Here is a 21,796-nt window from a genome sequence, read left to right on the forward strand (position 1 = left end):
TGGAAGGCAAGAGTGGACCTCTGAGTTTTTCCTTAGTTTGCTTCCCTACAGCTTTGCAGTCCCAGGAAATGTTAAATGTCCTTTTTTTCAGTCCCCAGCTGACCAATGCTTAAATCAAATTTATTGCATTTCTGTTCAAAACATATACCAAAACTCATAGTTTAGCCCTCATGCTGTATAATTTTATCGGTGATTAGTGTATAGAGTTTAAATGGGGTATACAAGGAAATGTTTTATCAAATTGTCATGTTGGGCTAACCTTCTTTCCTACATTCTCATGGAAGCGGTTACCTTAGCTGCTTTTGTGGGGCTTTTCTTTTGTTTAATTCTGAATAGCTGTTCTATACTTGCAGATAAAATTGAGCTGCTTAGGTCTAGTCTCTTAATAATCTAATAAAACAATATTGGTCAAAGATTATATTAACACAGCTGCACTTTTAAATAACTTCTTTGAACTTAAAATGGTGGTTCAATTATCACAAATTGGTAATACATATTCAGTCTCTATTAACAAATATGCAGCAATATGAAAAGAGATATACAGTGGTACCTCGGGTTACATACACTTCAGGTTACAGACTCCGCTAACCCAGAAATAGTGCTTCAGGTTAAGAACTTTGCTTCAGGATGAGAACAGAAATTGTGCACCGGCGGTGCGGCGGCAGCAGGAGGCCCCATTAGCTAAAGTGGTTCTTCAGGTTAAGAACAGTTTCAGGTTAAGTATAGACCTCCGGAACGAACTAAGTACTTAACCCGAGGTACCACTGTATTGAAACCCTTTTGATGCCTTTGACTTTGACTGTCCTAAGAAGAACTATAATGTTTTGTGGTTCTATTCCAACACTGCTGGGTTTACTTGCTGTCATAATTGTGCAGTAAATTATGCTCCCATGAAGTGTTTGTCCTTGTTAGATGTTGCTATTGTATATTTTCTCTGTATGTATCAGAGAAGAGCCCCTTTCTGTATTCTGTTGAGTTTAAGCTTAGTTCTAAGCAGCCAGAGATACAGTGGTGCCCCAAAAGACAGTGGTGCCTCGCAAGACGGAAAACCCGCTAGACAAAAGGGTTTTCCGTTTTGGAGGCGCTTCTCAAAACGAATTTCCCTATGGGCTTGCTTTGCAAGACGAAAATGTCTTGCGAGTTCCTGCGGGTTTTTTTCCCTCTCCCCCCCCCCCTTTTTCTAAGCCGCTAAGCCGCTTATCAGCTGATCCGCTAAGCCGCTAAAAGCTGCTAAACTGCTAATAGCGCTAATCCGCTAAGCCGTCAATGGGCTTGCTTCGCAAGTCGAAAAAACCGCTAGACGAAGAGACTCGCGGAACGGATTAATTTTGTCTTGCGAGGCACCACTGTACGTTGCAATTCAGTCACTATTTCAGACAGTCTGTGCTTCTGTTGATCCACAGTGGGATTTTATTTTTTTAAAGTCATCTCGCTCTTTCATTACATCCTCAGGTCTGTGGCTTCACTTTCATAACAATAGCTGACCTTTCCAATTGTAATAATGTTCTTAAGTAAAACAGTACTCAGCACTGTGTAGAAAGTAATCCCACGCCGACATGGCAGAGTAAATAAATAAAAGGCATCAGCATGTACCTTGATTGTGCACAGACTAAATAGTGATATATTAGAAAGAGCACACTTTTTCTCAATTGAGTAGACAAGACTGTCTTCTGTTTAGAGAGATCCATGCCTGCAGCTCTCCAAGGTCCCCAACAGATACTGTTGGTTGGCCATTGTTTTGAACTGCTGCTTTGCTATGTTCTTTTCCAATGTGAGCAGCCTTGCACAAAAATAGATGTTGAGTCTTGTGGTGTACTTTACAGAAGGAAGGTTTTTCTACCCTGGACTAAACTATCAGACATCCTGGCCCTCCAATCAATAGCCTCAGTGCAAAAATATGCCAAGAGTCAGTAACATGTCACCTTGGCTTTTGACAACCAACCCCCCACCCCCCAAAAAACCATGTGTGCCCTCCAACAAATCCAGGAGCAGATCCCATAAAAATGCCCTAAGGTTTTTTTTGGCAAAGGAGGAGGGTATAGTTCAGGGATGTCCAACAGGTCAATTACGATCTGACTGGGGGGGGGGGTCTGGAGTTGATCGTGGTCAGTTGTGGGACCTGCCACCCCCCAAAAAAAACCTCAACAACTTTGGTCAATTTAATGGATATACCACTGCCAGTTTTTTTTATAGTGGGAGTAGATTGCAGTCTCTTGAAAGTTGGACATGCCTGCCACAGTTTTTCATTCAAGGCAACTGTCCTGACTTACATATATTGCCTAAAATTAAAGGAGAACAAGATATAGAATACTAAATGGGTTTTTATTGGTTAATACTCAACTTTGGTAGGGAAATCTAACTCTCAGACCTCTGTCTTTTTCTCACAGGTACAGGAAACACTGTGGCCATTATGATTAGCCATTCAAAAGGCATTGAAATCCTCCGTAGGCTGGAACAAGGCTACCAAGTGACCATGGTTATTGAAGTGGGGAAAAAACACGGATCATGGATGAATAACTACTCCATCTTCTTTGTTTCTGTGTCTTTCTTCATCGTCACAGCAGCCACTGTCGGGTACTTTATATTTTATTCTGCAAGGAGGCTTAGACTTGCAAGGGCTCAGAACAGGAGACAGGTGAGTTTCTCATATGCATTCTTCACTGGAGAGTCTGGATGTGCCAATTTACATAGCAAAATCAACACTGGCCTTCTGATGCAACACTGACATAACATATGCTAAGTGCTCCAGCATGCTATAGTTGATCTTGCTTTAGCAGCTGAGGCCCTATAGGCAATGTTCTGGACTTACGGATGCCTCAGTAATAGTCCCTCGCAGGATGGCAGAAGGATGCCTCTGAATTCCACTTGCTGGGAATTTCTGATGCACACATGTAATTGGCCTTTGGTTCAATACTGAGAACAGCATTCTAGACTAGATGGGCCTTTCGTTTGACCCACCAGGGCATTTTCTGGGCTTTATTGTCCCAGTATTTTTGCTCTAACTTGCCTCTGCTTGTTAGTAGACACTGGTTCTCTCACAGTCTCATGTTTATGGTGAAATGTACACCCCTACTCCTCAAGACATGTGAAGCCATTTGCTAAAGCTTACTTTTCTCAGGTGTGTAGAAAATGCTGGATTCAGGGGGTCAGTTGCTGCTGTTTATCACAACTCACTTCTGCCAGCATGCTATATAAAATCTGTGTTAAGATTAATCATGGTTCCATGAGTCTTAAATGGTGGATTCACCTCTTTATATGCAACTTAAGAAGGAGACTTGAATCTCATTAACTAAACAAGTTAGCTCTGTTCTGTGATGTTTACACATTGAGAGTGTTGTCTTGGATTTTCAAAGTCTATGCAGGGAATTGCTAATTAGTCTAGTAGTCTCTCTTGAGCTCTTTATCACCCATGCAGAGCCCAGTAAGCAGTGTCTCCCAGTTTCCCAATCAGCTGTGCTTCTAATAAATAGATGGTTTAAATACTTGTTTGAAGTTCCTTATATGAAAAGTGAATTCTTCATGTAATGTGATTCTGGGTGCTCCAAGGGGTAAAGGGTAAAGGGACCCCTGACAGTTAAGTCCAGTCGTGGACGACTCTGGGGTTGGGGCGTTCATCTCGCTTTACTGGCCGAGGGAGTCGGCCTACAGCTTTCAGGTCGTGTGGCCAGCGTGACTAAGCCGCTTCTGGCAAACCAGAACAGCGCAAGGAAACACCGTTTGCCTTCCCGCCGGAGCGGTACCTATTTATCTACTTGCACTTTGATGTGCTTTCAAACTGCTAGGTTGGCAGGAGCTGGGACTGAACAACAGGAGCTCACCCCGCCGCGGGGATTCGAACCACCGACCTTCTGATTGGCAAGCCCTAGGCTCAGTGGTTTAGACCACAGCTCCACCTGCATCCCACTACAAGGGGTAGGATGTGACAACTGCGAATGCCTATTGTAGTCTTATAGCTACTTGACCATAGCAAGTAAGGACTGCCGCTGGGCATGGGAACATGGGGAAAGTTTATTTGGGGGCATCAATGAAGACTAGCAATTATTGCAATACACTTTAATTTATATGCAAAAAGTTCCAGGGAAGATAGGGGAAGGAAAATTGATTAGGATATCAATCCTAATCCAGAGGTACCCACATGCCCCCAAAAGTTGACAAGCCCAGTCGTTTATCTTGGACAAGGGAGGTTAGCTTGATCACTGAGAGGTGATAGGGATGTGAAGTACTTAGACTCCCTCCTACTAATTTTTGGACTCCTTTGCCTATAAAGGCACCAGTATAGGAAATGTACTAGTGGTTCCATTTGGCTTTTCTTTCTGCATCTCCACACCTCTATTCTACTGAAATCTGAATGCTTATGGTAGATTTCACTGCTACAACTGCATAACAGTTTCTTTTGTATGCCTAGCATTATCATGATGAGAGGCTGAAAGGGATAAAATATTCCCACTTATTTTGTGTTTCTTTAGTATTTCCTGGCTAGTCAGTTTTGTGTATTCTGTATTGGTACAGTGGTGCCTCGCAAGACGAAAATAATCCGTTCTGCGAGTCTCTTCGTCTAGTGGTTTTTTCGTCTTGCGAAGCATCCCTATAAGCGGCTATTAGCGGCTTAGTGGCTTAGAAAAAGGGGGGGGGAGGAAAAAACTCGCAAGACTCGCAAGACATTTTCGTCTTGCGAAGCAAGCCCATAGGGAAATTCGTCTTGCAAAGCGCCTCGAAAAACGGAAAACCCTTTCGTCTAGCGGGTTTTTCGTCTTGCGAGGCATTCGTCTTGCGGGGCACCACTGTAATTAAGTTCCCCTCTCAAGCATTCTATTCATGCAATATCTAATGTGGGAAATAGAAACCACAACAGGGACTAGAGTGCTTGCTTGGCAGATGAAATTTACACTGTTCAGGCTTCCTGATTTTTAGACAGAGAAGGGTATTTGCCTTGTGATAATTTTTTTAACTGATCAGTTTTGTCTGGCTGAAAATAACCTTGTTGTAATAAGCTCCTCTTGAAAATCAATTACCTTCTAACTTATGTTCTTTTTTTATATATGTAGGTATCAAGCAGTCACCTACTCTTCAAGGACTGTTAATGAATGCCTGGTTTTCTTTGATGTGTTTTTGCCAGGAAATGCTCAAACAGTATCTTTTGAGTTACTGCAGGAGTAAGAGCAACTGTTCCTGGTACCACATCTTTCCAATGATAGGAGCCAAGGCCAAGTGTCCAATTTGTAGTGCCCTCCCCATCCTAAATGGGTTGGACTCCTCTTTGAGAGACAGCAGTGTGACTGACTGCAGGCATCTAGCTACCATTCAGGTTCTTCTAGTGCATAATTACAGCCTTTCCCTTGCTTCTTACCAACCTAGCTGAAATTACGAGTTGTGATGATAAATGAGTCGTATTTGTGCAAAAATGTATTCATTGTGGCTCATCAGTATTTATAGCCTCCTAAAAGGATGTGAATCTTTAGGGCTCATTATGACAATTAATCTCTAAGTAAATGAGAGACAATTTCCATTCTGCCACATGCCACTGAAAGACTCTTCTTGTATCAGGGAAGGACCTCATCTTGTATATTCAGTTAATGTTAGTGGCAAATTTAAGCAGTGAACCAATAGGTGATTTGTTGCCTTTGTGTTTGCTTGTTGGCTTTCGGTTTTAGGAGAGGTGCTAGAAACCAAGAAGCAACTTGCGGGGAAGACTGCATCAGCATTCATAAAGGAATTTATTTTGCAAATATCCTGAACACCTCAGTGCCTGCATGTTTTGGAAACCTGTTGCCAGCAGATCTTGTAGGCTTCCAAAAGCTCCGAATATGATGCTCTTTCAAATATTGCTTACTATTGCCTTGAAGTTTTTTGAGCATCAGATTAATGAGGCTTGGGAACAACTTCCTTGTTCTTTTAGCATCTTTTCCTGTTCTATGGCTTGTGTTCGATCAGAGCAGATCTGGGAATGGTTTGTGTCAGCTTTGATAAAAGACTGGTGAGTGTGGTTGTAAGGCTGTAGCATTCCTGGCAATTAAGCAGAGCTTTGATTGGAGCTGGCCTACTGAAACAAAAATTGAGGACAATAGGAGTTACTTGATTAGCTTGCCTGTGCTCATCTGCCAGTCTCTGTTAGCTGAGGAGGAGAATGCCACCTATCCAGTTTCATTTCTGACATTGTGGCAACTGTGACCCAGCCTATTCCCTTGAGTGTAATCTGCTTTAACTGTTTTAAATTTTTACATTGTTGTAAACAGCCTAGTACTGTACCTGCTGGTGAAGGGTGGGGCGATAAATTTAGTAACAATTTCCTTAGCAGCTAAATGGAAGAGAGTCACAATATTCTAGTTGATTGGTGGCTAGGATGCATTTGTGCATTTCAAACCAGACTCCATGATACTTGAGTATTCCTGTCATTAAGAGACTAGAAAAGCCTGCAGCTTTCCAGATTAGATCAAATGCACACGTTTTCCCTTTCCAATTAGAAATTGCTTCAAACAAGCTAAGGGCGGTGGGTGACTTTGTTTAAATGATATACAGGCTTAGTTCAACACACAGTAGAGACTTGCAAGAGTGTGATTGCAAGCTAATGACTGGAACAAAAAGATCATGTTTGCATCTGTTTTGTGTATAGCCAACATGAGGTCAATGCAAGGAATATTAGAGATTCTGAAACAAGTGGGGGGGGGGTCAGTCTCTGCAGGACTTTTTAATACTTTAATGAGAAGTACTTTCTGAAAACATTGGAATTGTGTTTGAGAACTTTGATGCCCTTTAGTCTTTAGTGGCAAGCAAGCGTTGCCTTCTAAATAAACTCCAGTGTTCTTTAGGAATGCTAAATAAACACTTCAGTTAAACCTCCATGCATATCTTGGCTCATAATTATCTTCCGGTTGCCACTGTTAGGCAAGAGTTATCCATCTGCCTATGGAAACACCTCATTCAACGTTAATGAATTGTGTAGCAGTTGGTGTTTATAGATTTTTATGGGAGAGCAAGTTTCGTGTTGACCTAGTGCTTGTCTGTTACAGAGACGGCTGAAAGCAGATGCCAAAAAAGCCATTGGACAGCTTCAGCTACGTACACTGAAGCAGGGAGACAAGGTAATATAACTGAGAGAAAGTGGTTCATGGTGCTCTGGGTGGGGTTGCGCTTCTACTGATGGAACAATTTGGCGGGTTCTCAGGCCTGTCACCTTCTTTGAGTGCTCGGCTGTTGGCAGTGGCCTGTAGACCCTTTTACCAACTCTGTACAGCTATGCTGCTTTTGGCCTCTCCTAGTGAAGACAGACTAACTTACCTCCGTTAACCACACTTTAGTTTCTTCCAGAACAGACAGCTTCAATGCTTTCCATATAAGGCAACCTTTAAAAACAGCCCAACCTTCAGCTACTCCAAAATATAGCAGCCAGACTTGTGTCTCTCTCCCCGCCCCACCAAGATTTTTATTAAAGTTTTCACAATACAATAAAATAGTACAGTCATACCTCGGTTTACAGACGCTTCAGGTTGTGCGATTTTGGGTTGCGCACCGTGCCGAACCCGGAAGTACTGGAACAGGTTACTTCCGGGTTTCGACACATGTGCAGAAGCGTTTTGCTGATGCGCAGAAGTGGCGTTGTGGGTTGCGAACGTGCTTCCTGCACGGATCACGTTCGGAACCCGAGCGGTCCACTGTATCTGAAACAAATAGAATCAAAAAGACTAGAAAGAAAGGAGAAAGAGAAGAACAGAAAAAGAAAAGGGAGAGCGGACAGAACAGAGATAAGAAACATAGACAACACCAGTAATGATAGTAATAATAATAATACACAAAATTATATGTATATAGCCCTCTATCAAAATTATACCTTAATCTTCAGTCCACATACAAAGAAGTGAGTTGTGTCTGGCACTATCAATTGGATTATATAGTTCCAGTCCCATATTAAGTTTGAAGGTTTCCTGTTTCTAAGCTCAGTTTAAAGTGCTTGTCTTGGCCTTTAAAGCCCCTAAATTGTCTTATTAGGGCCTGGCTATCTTAAGGACCCTCTGCTCCCATGCAGACTTGCTAGGCAAGGTGTCGGGAACCTTTGGTCCCTCCAAATGTTACTGCACTACAATTCCTCCCATCAGCCCCAGCAAGCATTGTTAATGGCTAGAGATAATGGGAGCTATATTCAGCAACATCTGGAGAGCCAAAGGTTCCCCACGTACCAGATCTTAAGATCAACTTTGAGTTTCTTTCTCCCTGTCCCATCATATTAGGGTGTCTGTTGGGAGAACATGAAAGACAAAAACTTTCAGTGGTGATGCCACAGTGATCTTCAACCTAGGATAGCCAGATGTTGCTGGGCTAAAACTAATCATCACTCACCCATTGGCTAAACTGACTGGGGATGTTGGGAGTTGTAGTTCAACATCTGGAGACTCAAGCTTGAACATGCTCTAGAATATCCTGCTGAAAATCCGTGCACATTCTCTGACCTACCTTCACAGTAATTTGGAAACTTCAGCAAGTAGCTAGTGTTTAATATTCTCCTGTTGCCACATTTGCATTTTAGGTTGCTGCTTTTTAGTTATGGTAACATTTTAAATCTCTTGGGGGTTTTTTAAAAAATAATTTTTGTTCTACTTTTCTTATTCTGTGAAGCTGCTCTGAATGCCCCATAGGTATAAAACTGCTTACTTAGAACTCCCCTTGGTCTTAAAATATTTTGTTAATCCTAATGACATTCCTAATATAATCATGCAAAAATTGTTTCTTTTATAATACAGAAAGATTAATATTACACTAGGTCAGTTTGTGACCCCTCTTTACCTGCAGCAAAGAGATGTTTTTGTAGCCATGAATTTCCCAAATAGGTATAAAAGGATAAGAGCCTGTTAAAACTGCTTTGCACATTTTTAAACGCCATTGAATAGTCCTTACTTAAAGGTTGGGTGGAAATGATAGACAACATTTATAGTTTGTTTGGAGGAGGAACACTGAAAGGCCATGCTTCAGTTTTAGAACCAAATTTGGCTTTTTGCAGTATTTTTATACTGGATTGAATTCTACAAGACTGCAAAAGTAAAATAGCTTTGATGGAATAGATTCCATTACATATATTTTGGTCTTCCTTTTTGCTAAACCACGTCTTGTAGATATTGTTACCCTTAACGCCCTGGAGATAAAAAAGCAAAAATGTATTCTTAACACTCACCACAACTGTAGAATAGTATTTTGGAATACTGCAAGCCTAGTGTTCCACTCCCTGTTTTGTGACTACCACACTTGCTAAATGCTATCATGCTTGTTTAAAACAAAGGTCTCTAACAAGGATGTTTTTTTTTTTCCATTTCTTTAGGAAACCGGTGCTGATGCTGATACCTGTGCTGTGTGCATTGAAGTGTACAAGCCAAATGATGTTGTGCGAATTTTAACATGCAAGTAGGTTAATTCCCCACCGCCCAGTTACATTCTCATGCTAAAACATTCTGACCATTTTGTCATGTCTGTCTTTATCCCTCTTTATATACACTGAAGTTGTAAATGCTTTTATTTATTTTATTCCACTCTTCAGATGAGCAGGGTTAGTGTTAACTTTCCAAAGCTGTAGATCAGTGGGTGCTGCCAACATGTTGTTCTCTAGATGTTGTGGACTACAACTATTACTCTTCAGTGAAGATAGTTGGAACCCACAACATCTGGAAAGCATCGCATGGGCCTCCCCTGCTCTCAATCATGTTCTTCTGCCAGGAGAGCCAGGAAGTAAATGCAAAAAGGTAGGATTGTGAGGGCTTTTTATTTCATATTTCTACAGCTCTCAAGTTGGGTTTGCACAGGAGTCGTTATTTGCTGGCATCATTGGGTGTCTCCCAAAGAGGGGTTCTTATAGGTGTGATGTTTATGGCAGTTCAGGAACTTCCTTTATTGTATCTCCTGTTGAAACCTAGCTTCTAAAACACAATGATGAAAATTTCCAGCCCAAATAATCTTTCAGGCAAGCCAGATAGCTTTGCTGCCAGAAGCATTTATACTACCTAACAGCTTGTCCATAGCTTAAGGCATACCTTCATTTTATGAGTAGCACAGGGTTGCAGACTCAGGGATGCAATTGTGGAAAAAGTAGTAAAAGTTCACCTGAACCCCTGATAATCTTCTTTTTCCCATTTGCTGCTGGCAGTTTGTGAGTAGGGAAGGAAAAGCAGGATGGTGATGGTGATGACTGCATAACTTTAGACACCAGATGAAAACATTCTCCTTTACCCAGGCCTTCGGCCATTAAACAATCTATGGTCTTTTAAAAGTGGGACTGTTAAAAGTTTTTCTATGATTTTTAAAAATTATTATTATGCTATGTAAATTATTACCTGGGATCTTCAGATAAAGGGTGGTATATAAACTGAATAAACAACGAACACAACAACTTTTACTGCACTTTACAGATGGAACCTGATTTAGCTAACTTGACAATTTACCTGCTAGCTTTGCTCTAGCTACTTTCAGACTTGGTTTACAGCTGCCTGATTTACTATCATGCTTTAATTCCAAGACCCTGAATGTTTTCAAAGGATTAAGGCTTTAAGCTTTTAAAAGGAACCAAGGATTATATGAGCAGTTAGCTTTGAGCAATGATGTTGCATCTCTGGTGTATCGCATCAACAATTTGATGCAGCAATAGGGCACAAGGCCTTGGTTGAGTATGTTTAAAAGAACTGGCAGATGTAACATTGATGGGGGTGAGAATTAAGGCAGCAGGTTGGTGGTTATACCAAAACAAGAATAAAAAAACCTTGAGTGCACTCAAGAATGGTAAATATTTTAGCTGCAAATTCATAAAAGAAAACTTGCTTCAATTGTTTGGTAATTTTTAATTAAGTAAGATTTTCACTAACAAAATTACCATATGTAGAAAAGAGAGCTTTTAAATAGTGACAGATATTATTTGTTTCCTAGAATTTGTAAACGTGCCCCTGTAGTTACTGGCCAACTCAGTAACTTCCACACTCTGTTGAGCACACTAGCCTGCCACAAGAGTGTTGTAGCATTCTCTTCCTTCCAGTCAGCTAAGGTAATTCTACTGTGTGTCTGCATTGGATGCCACTCAATCATTCTGTCACTCCCTGTGCAGTGATGTGGCAGTATTGCCCACCATGAGAAGGAGGCATGCCTAGAAAATGAGTAATTCAGACACAGAAGGACTGAACTTGTTCTTTCTCTTGCACATTCCACAAGTAAAAGTTTTTGGGTGTTAGTGTGCCTCTGCTATCAAAAGTTCAGGAGTACCATGTTACTCACTGAGACGAACCATGTCAGCAAAACCATACCCTGTGGCAAAGTGTATGACTTGTTGCACATGTCTTGAATGACTTCTGCACTCCCCTTAATCAGGTGCATGCACATAAATGAAATCTGAAAGAGACAATGTTTTTAACAGATTAGCAGTTCATGCGTAGTATTTGTAAAAAAAGTAGCTATACAATTAAGGCTGCATTACACTTTTTCAGTGCTTAGAAAATGACCATGGCTTCACATCTTAACAACATGCGGATAGCTCGGTGGAAGCCTCTGACGGGTGGAGAAATTGTTCAGATGCTCTGATGCAAGTCAGCCCGTTTGCATATTACTGAAGTCCATTTTCTCCTAGCATTCTGCATGTGCTATTTTAGTCCTGCTCCGAAAAGTGGGGACTAAAGACAGATTAACCACCTTAAATGGCAGACAGATTAATATCAAAACTGAAATGGAAACCTGCAAACTCATGCACACAGGGCTAATTTTCAAAAGCAAAACCATTTTCTTCAGGCGCATGGAATGCCATAAAGAGGAACCAGAGAAGAGGAGCCTGCAGTGGCATTCTGTAGCTCTGTGGTGTCAACCGAGAGTCTACAAGGGTGGGAAGCTGAATAGGGAAGCAGAATGTAGAAGTAGTCCTCTGTAGTTCCCTACATCTTTGTCTCTGCTGTCTCTGGGTGAGGAGTGGCTCTCCCAAGTGCTGCTGAACTACAGCTCCCATCAGCCCTAGCAAGCATGGTGCGTGGCCAGGGAGAATGGGAGTTGAAGTTCAGCATCATTTGGAGGATCAGAGGTCCCTTATACTTGTTCTAGGTCTTGTCATACAGACATGCAGACACTCAAAACACCCTCCTGTGAGCACACCCTCCATGTGAGCACACAGAGCCCTTTCCCTACTTGTAGCCAAAGTTTCCCATCAAGGTTCTGTATCAACAAGTTTGCATCCTAGCTACGCGTGTTTCCCCTCTTCCCCAAAATTCCACAAAGCTTGTGCAGTTTCTTTTCTCCCAGTAAGATGCTGCTGTATCACTAAAAGGCAAACACTTTGTGGTTTAGTGTTTGTGTGGCTTAGGGTATTTACCTGAGGTTCTGGGCCACTCCTGAACAATGTCATTCACTTCAAACTTCTTCTTTTTTCAGCAAGCACTGTTTTACTGTAACCTGCTGAGTCACATTACAAATATTTGTTTTCCTTTCCAGTCATCTCTTCCACAAGATCTGCATTGATCCTTGGCTGCTGGAGCACAGGACATGCCCCATGTGTAAATGTGACATACTCAAGGCACTGGGAATTGAGGTACCTCTGCAGTTCCTGCTTAAGAATTATGTGGCTTGCTGCTGCTTCTAGACAGGAGGTGGCAGCTTAACTGAACGTTTGGCTGCTGTAGTAAGTTTGTGAAGGCATTTGGGCCCAATGAAAGGTGCAGTGAGACAAATTTCTCCACCACTAATTTACTAAACAAAATATGCATATTTCATATGCATCTTCTCATTGTGTTCCAGGCTGGCTTGTCATCGCTGAGCAACTTTGCGTTAATTCTTTATATACTGCCCAAAACAGTTTCTAAGTCATTTACAGCCATAAAATCTATATATAATTAATACATTTGCAGCTACATTGTGGGGCATTAAAACATCACAACTTTTGCAAAGCGCTCAACAGCAGCGATACATGAAAAGGGTGGGAGGATAGCTGGCAGTTAGAAATAGTGGCATCTTTACAGTAGAGGCTCCCTGACATTAAGTCTGTTTGATGCAGGTGGATGAAGAGGAGAGAGCGGAGTCTCTCCCAGCCACTGTCTCCAACGAACCCTCTAACATGCCTTCGCACACCGATGAGGAGAATCCTAGTGAGACAGGATCATCTGGATACGCTTCTGTCCAGGGGAATGACGAGCCGGTTCAAGAGGAAGTGGCCCCTTCAGAAAGTAAGTATTTTAATGGCTGTGCAGTAGCACTTCTGAGTCTTACGTTTTTATGGTAACATTAAACAACAGTACAAAGTACAATGCAATGCAGAGCAATTGTGCACTTCATATCACTAGTAATTGCATACTTCACTGTTCCAATCATAAAGGACATGATTTATTTATTTATTTTTAAATTATCTGCACTGGAGTGTGAACCCTAAGCTTTTGCAGGCATGCGTTAAAAATGATGAAGAAATACTAGTGTTTGCTGCCACCTTCTGGAGGTTCACATCCAGTAAACGTCAGTGTATTCTCTTCAGTCCTCCAACATGAGCCTTGGAGCTCTTCCCTTTTTTAGCAGATTGTGCCCACTTAAAATATCTCCCACTGCCACCGCACCACCAGCGCATGATTTCTGTTCTCATCCTGAAGCAGAGTTCTTAACCTGAGGTACTACTTCCAGGTTAGCGGAGTCTGTAACTCGAAGTGTTTGTAACACGAGGTACCACTATACATAAAAACAGTCAGGTGCCAAGTTTCTTCTATTGTTAGTTAACTTTGTCATACTCATGGACTCAATGGACACAGATGCTACATGTGAAATATCTCATAGGGTTTCCAAGCTGGTGCCAAGCGTATTGCTCTGCTTTCCTTTGGACCACATTACTGAGGCCAAGACGGGGGTATTGTTGGCTGGACAGCCCAGGACCTCCAGACATACTGCCCAGACTTGCACCCCGGAGAGATCACTTTGGTGCTGAGTTTGACTTCACCCCCAGGGGCACATTGCATTGTCTCTAGAGGCCAACAATTCTAATACTAGCTTCAATTTAGTTTTGTAAAAAAACCAAAAACTTGTACTCAATACAGTGGTACCTCGGGTTAAGTACTTAATTCGTTCTAGAGGTCCATTCTTAGCCTGAAACTGTTCTTAACCTGAAGCACCACTTTAGCTAATGGGGCCTCCTGCTGCCGCCGCGCTGCCGGAACACAATTTCTGTTCTCATCCTGAAGCAAAGTTCTTAACCTGAAGCACTATTTCTGGGTTAGCGGAGTCTGTAACCTGAAGCGTATGTAACCCATGGTACCACTGTATATCCATTGTTAATTGGCTTGCCTCAGGCCCCTCTGGTGAAATTTCAATAGTGCTTGCAGCTCCTTCTCTGTGACACATGCTCTACTAGCGGGCTTGTAACTTGTAGGGTGGAAAAGTGACATGTTGCCAAAACAGAGCCTTCAGAAAAGAGCCAATTCAAAACAGAGCCTTCAGAAAAGAGCCAATTTAGTATAACTTCTTAGAACCGACTTTCCAAAGGCATAGAAATGTCACAAAAATATAAACTTGATCAGTTGTGATTGGGTGGGATTTTTTTTCTAAACTTGTTTCCCCCCCTTTCTTTGTAAAAGGTGATAATCTGCATCTTGTGAACAACGCAACTGATCCTCCACCTGTAGATGTCCTTCCACACCTGGACAATCCAGGTTTTGAGGCTGACGAAGGAGAAGTACGTGAAGAGAAAGCCTAAGCAGCTCTTGCAGCATCTGCTATCTACTTGACATAACCAGCATCAAACAATGACAGAACCGATAAGACTGTTGTAGCAGCAATTTTGCTTTGATATTGAGATAAATTTTAAGGTTGCAATTAAATTGAGTGACCTGACCATTTACTTATTTTCTTGTGGGATTAGTTTTAGTACTCTCGAGTACAGATTTGTGGGGAGGTTTTTTTTTTAGTGCAAACAAGGAAGACAGAATCTTAACACAAAGCCATTTGAGCTCAGCTACTTTTGATACAGTAGAATTTCATTTGCTTCATTTTGGTTTTGAATTAACTTGTTTTAAGTCTCATAGTTAGCTTTCTTATGAACGTATGTTTTTAGTTAACTAGTAGGGCGTGTTCTTTTCATTTTAATGAGCCTAGGTTAAGTATTTTTTATATATAAAACCAGCAAGAGTGGCCTTACAGTCAGTGCAGCATCTCTTGATTTATTAAATTACTGGGACCAGTCAGATGTACCTATAAAGTATATCAGGAATTTTCTGCACCTACTCTATGGGATTTGAGGGTTAAAATTTGCAAAAATGCTTGAGCTGCCCTTGACTAAAAAGTTAAGATGCCTTTAATCTGCACGTTATACAGGGAAAAAAATAGCTACATACAGTCGTACACTTCACCAAAGGTTACTGTGGACTACAATTAACTGGTGCAAACACATGGGCATAGCCCAGAAATCTGTCCACTTTGGATATTGCTGCTTTTAGCCTTTATGAAGGCTGAAGATTTCTAACTCAGAGGGAATTTTTGTTGCCATTGTTCTGAAGGAACAGTTAAATGAATGTTCCCAAATGGTGTTGGTCGGGTGAGAACATGGCTAAGATGGCAGTTACTGAATGGGTGAACTTTTTGTTATTATTTTTTTCTGATTTGTGAGACAGCAATTTGGATATGAAGCTAAGTGGGGGGGTACTCAGGGTGCCTTAGGATGGAGCGTGGAACTTCACCCACTCATCCGCTAAAGTGAATAATGCACTTTATTGTTTATTTTGCATCTCCTGTGGTTCTGTTTCTAATGGCTAGCACTAGCAGAAGTGGCCTTTTTTGTGTGTTTTTTTCTCGTTTGTGTTTTTTTAACGTTTTGATTTTTAGCAGGAGAAAACAGTACATTTCCCCTCATTTTTGCATCATGTTGAATAAAGTTGTAAATATTTGATTTCTATTAAAAACAAGAACACCGCGTTGGATACAAAATGTAAATAACGCTGTTCTAATACCCATTTAGTATGTTCCCTTATTTTTGATAAATAAAAGCAGTTGTGTTATAAGCAGGTTTGTCTCAGTCTAACTCTCATTGAATGACATCAGCACCACCCCCACCACCATCGTCATGATGGGGAACCTCAGAAGGTTAAGAGTGTTAAATAACCTCCATCTTGTTAACTTAATGTGTAATAATCTCAAGTATATAAGACTTGTGTGCCTTCAGCAGTGGAGAGAGACTAACCGGCACAGCTGCAACAGGGAGATAACAGATAACAAGATGCTACTGTTATGAGGACTATATTAAGGGTGAATATATATTTTAATGATATTGGATGGGGATGGCTCAGTTGGTAACCACTTGTACTTGATCCCGAAGGGACAGCTGTTATGGACCCGAGTTGTTGCATACAGGAGATAGCCTGTTTTGGACAGGGTTGCATTCCCTTGGAAGGAGCAGCTTGGCAGCTTGAGATACTCCTAGATTCAACACCCACTGCTGGCCTGGGTAGTGGCCAGCAGTGCCTTTTTCCAGTTCTGGTCCACCACCTCTGGCCCCTTTGGGACAGAAATGTCTGTACCCCATGCTAACATGCGAGAGTTATTCAGGAAAATCTACCTGGGAGATGCAGCCCCTTATGTAGTAGCCCCTGAAAATCAGTCCAAAGACAGATGTAAAGAGATTACTTCATATGATGGACATTAACTTGTTTTGCTGGAGATTATATCCCTGTGTTATGCATCTTTAGGATGGTGTAGGCTGTAAATCTAACAAATTACTAATTTTGGTGCTTGAATTGGAATTGCTCTTTTTGTAAATCATGTTGCTGCAAACTGATTAACTTTCTCTGTAATTACTGGGCCTTGAAACACTATATAGTGTCAAGAACAAAGTTTAGCTAACATAATGGTTCACGTGGGGAAATCCACAGCACCATCCAGGCCTAATGGTCCATTAGTTTAAAAGGTTGGAGAAATCTAACTCTGCTAGTAAAGAGAGTTGCTAAATGGTTGCTTTGGGGCGGGGGCGGGGGGGGGGGAGATGCAGCTTGTTGCAAAATTGCTAGCTTCACTTGCAAAAGGAGGGCATGTCTGGCTTGCTGTTGCCATAAGATCACTGATACTGCTTTCGCTTTTAAAAAAAAAAACCACTGGGCTCCTCCTATTGCACTTAGGATGCCACAAGCATGGATGAAAGAGGAAGTAGCTGGTATGTTTCAAAAGAAGGATTAGTGAAATGGGACTTCCCAGTAGATTGTGAAAGCAGGTATTAAATTACCTTCCAAATAAACCATGCCAAGGTTTAGAGACCTGCTCAGCAGCACCTTGATGCAAAAACTTGTTTTGAGGCATTGGTGTTGGTGGTTTCTTGTTTTGGTGGGTGTGGTGGTGCTGTTTTAATGGTCAGATATATCCCAGGACTTTTACCTTGCATGTTAAGTTTTCACTGTTCTTATTTTAAAAGACTTCCTTTGGGGTGTGAGGGGAGGAAAATGTATGTTCTTCTTACTTGCCTAGGTAAGCTGTTCTACCTTCCAGTGTTTCTGCCAGTGACCCTAAAAGTATTTAGGCAACTCACAAGCTCTTAGGTTTCATTTTTTAAAGTACAGAATTTTGCACTGCATCAATATTTAATATGATTAAGCGTGTACAGTGGTACCTCGGTTCTCAAACATAATCCGTTCTGGAAGACAGTTCAATTTCCGAAACGTTTGACAACCGAGGTGCAAAGGGCTGGCTGCAAGTTCAATTGGAAAAACTGAAAAACACTCAACATAAGCCGTTCGACTTCCGAGGCGCGTTCAAAAACGGAAGCAATTCTGGGTTTTCGGTGTTTGAAGACTGAAACTTTCGGCTTCCGAGACACTCGAAAACCGAGGTACCATTATATATTGTGCAGGTTTCAATTCTACCTGTATCTAGGTTCTGGCTTTTCTGCATTAGGTCTCCCTTACAACTATGGGCAATTGGCTATTCTAAAAACAAAACCTCTCCCTTTAGCCTTGCAGGAACACTCAGCTGCTTTTCTAATATCCTTCTTTCATTAGGCTTGGGATAAAGTGGAATAAACCCTGTCCTAGAAAGATTTCCTCTGAGGTGGGTTAAGTTGAGAGAGAGCGACATGGCCAAGGCCTGATGCTAAACCCCACTGAGTCTTTGGGTGGTTGAACAAGGTTTTGAACTCCTCTGTCCACACTTTCCCAATGTGCTATGGCCTTTTCTTCCCCCAAAGGAAATAAGGTGCCCAAGTTGTTTTCTGGCAGGATGCCTCTGCCTTAAAATAACTAAGCAAGAAGCTTCAGAACAAAAGGGAGGCCTTCGCACGCACACAAAGGCTATGGAATTTGTTGCCACCCATGGCTGATGCCTCCTTAGATGATGTTTAAAAGGGATTATTTACTTACTAATACATTCGTATCCCACTTTTACGACAAGGAGTTGTACATGGTTCTCTCCACCCTCATCTAGGTAGGTTAAGCTGTGGAACAGCAACTGGCCCCAACATCATGCAGTGAGCATTTTTTTCTGAGTCAGGACTTGAACTCTGGTCTCCTAGGCCTAATCCAGAGTTCTAGCCTAGGGGTGGAGGAACATCACATCTGGGAGCCAAATCTGGTGATATACTGGGGTAGGATAGCTGGAAAGAACAATTCACACCTGACAACCAATGTGCCCTTTTGGTTTCAGATAGTGCATGGGTAGAGGGGGTCTAAAAAGCTGAGACACAAATTTTGACTGCCCTCTAGCGGCTACAGTGGCTCATTTACCAGAAGTGGTGTACAGTGGTACCTCTGGTTACGTACTTAATTCGTTCTGGAGGTCCATACTTAACCTGAAACTGTTCTTAACCCGAAGCACCACTTTAGCTAATGGGGCCTCCCGCTGCTGCTGCACCGCCGGAGCACGATTTCTGTTCTGATCCTGAAGCAAAGTTCTTAACCCGAGGTACTATTTCTGGGTTAGTGGAGTCTGTAACATGAAGCGTATGTAACCCGAGGTACCACTGTATTTAGTGTGTATACTTGATTTGGACCAAACTAAGCCCCAACCCCCCAATGTATTTTTGCTCTAGGAGGCTTAATTTGGTCAGAATTTAATACAGTAGTACCTCGGGTTACATACGCTTCACGTTACAGACTCCGCTAACCCAGAAATAGTACCTTGGGTTAAGTACTTTGCTTCAGGATCAGAACAGAAATCGTGCGGCAGTGGCGGCGCGGAGCAGGAGGCCCCATTAGCTAAAGTGGTGCTTCAGGTTAAGAACAGTTTCAGGTTAAGTACGGACCTCCAGAACGAATTAAGTACGTAACCAGAGGTACCACTGTATATACTTCCAGAATTAACACTAAATACATTAATTCTGGTAAATGAGCCACCATAGCCACTAGAGGGCCTTGAAAATTTGTGTCCCAGGCTTTTTAGACTCTGCTTACCACATACTATCTGAAACCAAAGGGGGCACATTGGTTGCTGGAAGTGAAAAATATTGGCATTATTTTCAGCTTTCCTGCCCCACTAATATGGGCCTCTCTAGCCCTTGAGACTCTCCCCAGGATGCAACCTTCAGTGGGCATGCTCCATGCTCTCAAGTGCTGTGGCTAAACCTGGTGGCTTGCATGCCTGCATGGCTGGAGGGTAGTCTAAATGCAGGTGTCTTCAACCTTCTCAGACCCAGTACAGTGGTACCTCGGGTTAAGTACTTAATTCGTTCCGGAGGTCCGTTCTTAACCTGAAACTGTTCTTAACCTGAAGCACCACTTTAGCTAATGGGGCCTCCCGTTGCTGCCGCTGAGCCGCTGCTGCACGATTTCTGTTCTCATCCTGAAGCAAAGTTCTTAACCTGAGGTACTATTTCTGGCTTAGCGGAGTCTAACCTGAAGCGTCTGTAACCTGAGGTACCACTGTACCCGCTTCCAAACATGCACTTGGGAACCCATTTATTGATATTTTATTGTATATTGATTGGCAATCTGGAATACTGAATAGCAGATCCGGAATCACCAGTTAGAAGACCAATGAGCAGAGGTTGCATTTGCTGGCACTGCCCATCATGGCTGTGTGGCCCCCTCAGAAGATTATCCGTGAGAAAACGTGGCCCTCCAATGAAATATCATGGAGGACAGCCACAAGCAGGGAAAGCACTGTTGGGGGGGGGGAGAGAATGCTAAATGAGGTGGGCCTTTGCTCTTAAGTCAGCAGGGTTATTATCCCTGGCAGCAGACATCCTTCAATGGTGTGGGTTGGACTAGATTCCTTATGACTAGAATGTGTGGCCTATCTTACATGCTGTTGTGAGCATAGGAGCGAACTCCTAGGGGCCAAGGGGTCTTCAGCTGCCCCCCCCCCCCGAAAGTTGATGGGCATTGCCATTCAAATAGTGTGCATACACACCTGGTTGGGAGGGGCAAAATGGGGGGGGGATATGTCACCTTGAGCTCCTTGGAGTAAAGGTGGGATAAAGGTAAAGGTACCCCTGCCCGTACGGGCCAGTCTTGACAGACTCTGGGGTTGTGCGCCCATCTCACTTAAGAGGCCAGGGGCCAGCGCTGTCCGGAGACACTTCCGGGTCACGTGGCCAGCGTGACATCGCTGCTCTGGTGAGCCAGAGCCGCACACGGAAACGCCGTTTACCTTCCCGCTGGTAAGCGGTCCCTATTTATCTACTTGCACCCGGAGGTGCTTTCGAACTGCTAGGTTGGCAGGCGCTGGGACCGAGCAGTGGGAGCGCACCCTGCCGCAGGGATTCGAACCGCCGACCTTTCGATCGGCAAGCCCTAGGCGCTGAGGCTTTAACCCACAGCGCCACCTGCGTCCCTAAAGGTGGGATATAAAGGTAATAATAATAAAGACATAAAAGTGTGGGCTAATTTTTAATACAGTCATACCTCGGGATTAATACGCTTCAGCTTAAATATTTTCGGGTTGCGTTCTGTGGCGACCCAGAAGTAACGGAAACTTCTGGGTTTCACTGCTCGCGCATGCACAGACACTCAAAATGACATCACGCACATGTGCAGAAGCAGCGAAACACGACCCGCGCACGCGCGGACGCACAGTCGCGTCTTATGTTCGCTTCAGGATGTGAACAGGGCTCCGAAACAGATCCCGTTCGCATCCAGCGGTATCACTGTATAATTATTGGGTTTTTGCAAGTGAACAATACCACATTTCCCATCTTACAAGTAATAACAAAAAAGAGAACAAGACAGATGACCATCCAACCTCTGTTTAAAAACCTCCAAGGAAGGAGAGCCTGTCATGGGATTCTGTTCCACTGCGGAACAGCTCTGACTGTCAGAAAGTTATTCCTATTGTTTCGTCGGAATCTCCTTTCTTGCATCCTGAAGCCATTGGTTCGAGTCCTACCCTCCAGAACAGGAGAAAACAAGCATGCTCCCTCTTCCATGTGACAGCCCTTAAGATATTTCAAGGTGGCTATCATTATCTCCTCTCGGTCTCCTCTTATCCAGGCTAAACACACCCAGCTCCTTCAACCATTCCTCATCAGGCTTGGTATCCACACCCTTGACCAACTTGGGCGCCCTCCTCTGCACACGATCCAGCCCTGCCAATGTCGTGAGACGTGCATGGCGGGGGGCAAACTTAACCACCTCAACGGAGTTGGCCAACACTCCCCGGAAGGCTTCAGCCAAGAAACAAACCGCAGAAGTCGGCCACTTTTTGAAAACAAACAGAGGGAGCTGGGGTGCGGTGGCGGGGGCAACCTTCCCTCCCCAACTCTCCAGCTGTCAAGGCAAAGGCGGCCAGCCCCTTAGAGGAGAGGCAGCAGCCCTGGCGGGGGGGAGCTGGCTGCGCAAGGCTTGCCGGGGCTTGTAGTGCGCCACGGAGGCGCACGACGTGGAGAGGAGCAGCCCTTGGAACTACAGTC

The 21,796-nt window shown here is 43.0% G+C and overlaps 1 protein-coding gene across 1 annotated transcript in view; it reads left to right on the forward strand.

Annotated features, from left to right (window-relative positions):
• Window positions 1–15,974, forward strand: part of RNF128 (ring finger protein 128) — a 39,652-nt gene extending 23,678 nt beyond the window's left edge. Inside the window, exons 2-7 of the mRNA XM_079962846.1 lie at window positions 2,388–2,635; window positions 7,008–7,079; window positions 9,305–9,387; window positions 12,436–12,532; window positions 12,995–13,163; window positions 14,553–15,974. Of these exons, the coding sequence (XP_079818972.1) occupies window positions 2,388–2,635; window positions 7,008–7,079; window positions 9,305–9,387; window positions 12,436–12,532; window positions 12,995–13,163; window positions 14,553–14,671 (788 nt within the window). The 3' untranslated portion in view covers window positions 14,672–15,974. The remainder of the gene's footprint in view (window positions 1–2,387; window positions 2,636–7,007; window positions 7,080–9,304; window positions 9,388–12,435; window positions 12,533–12,994; window positions 13,164–14,552) is intronic.
• Window positions 15,975–21,796: the final 5,822 nt, after the last annotated feature.

The sequence above is a fragment of the Podarcis cretensis genome, assembly GCF_951804945.1.
Source record: "Podarcis cretensis genome assembly, chromosome: Z".
NCBI lineage: Eukaryota > Metazoa > Chordata > Lepidosauria > Squamata > Lacertidae > Podarcis > Podarcis cretensis.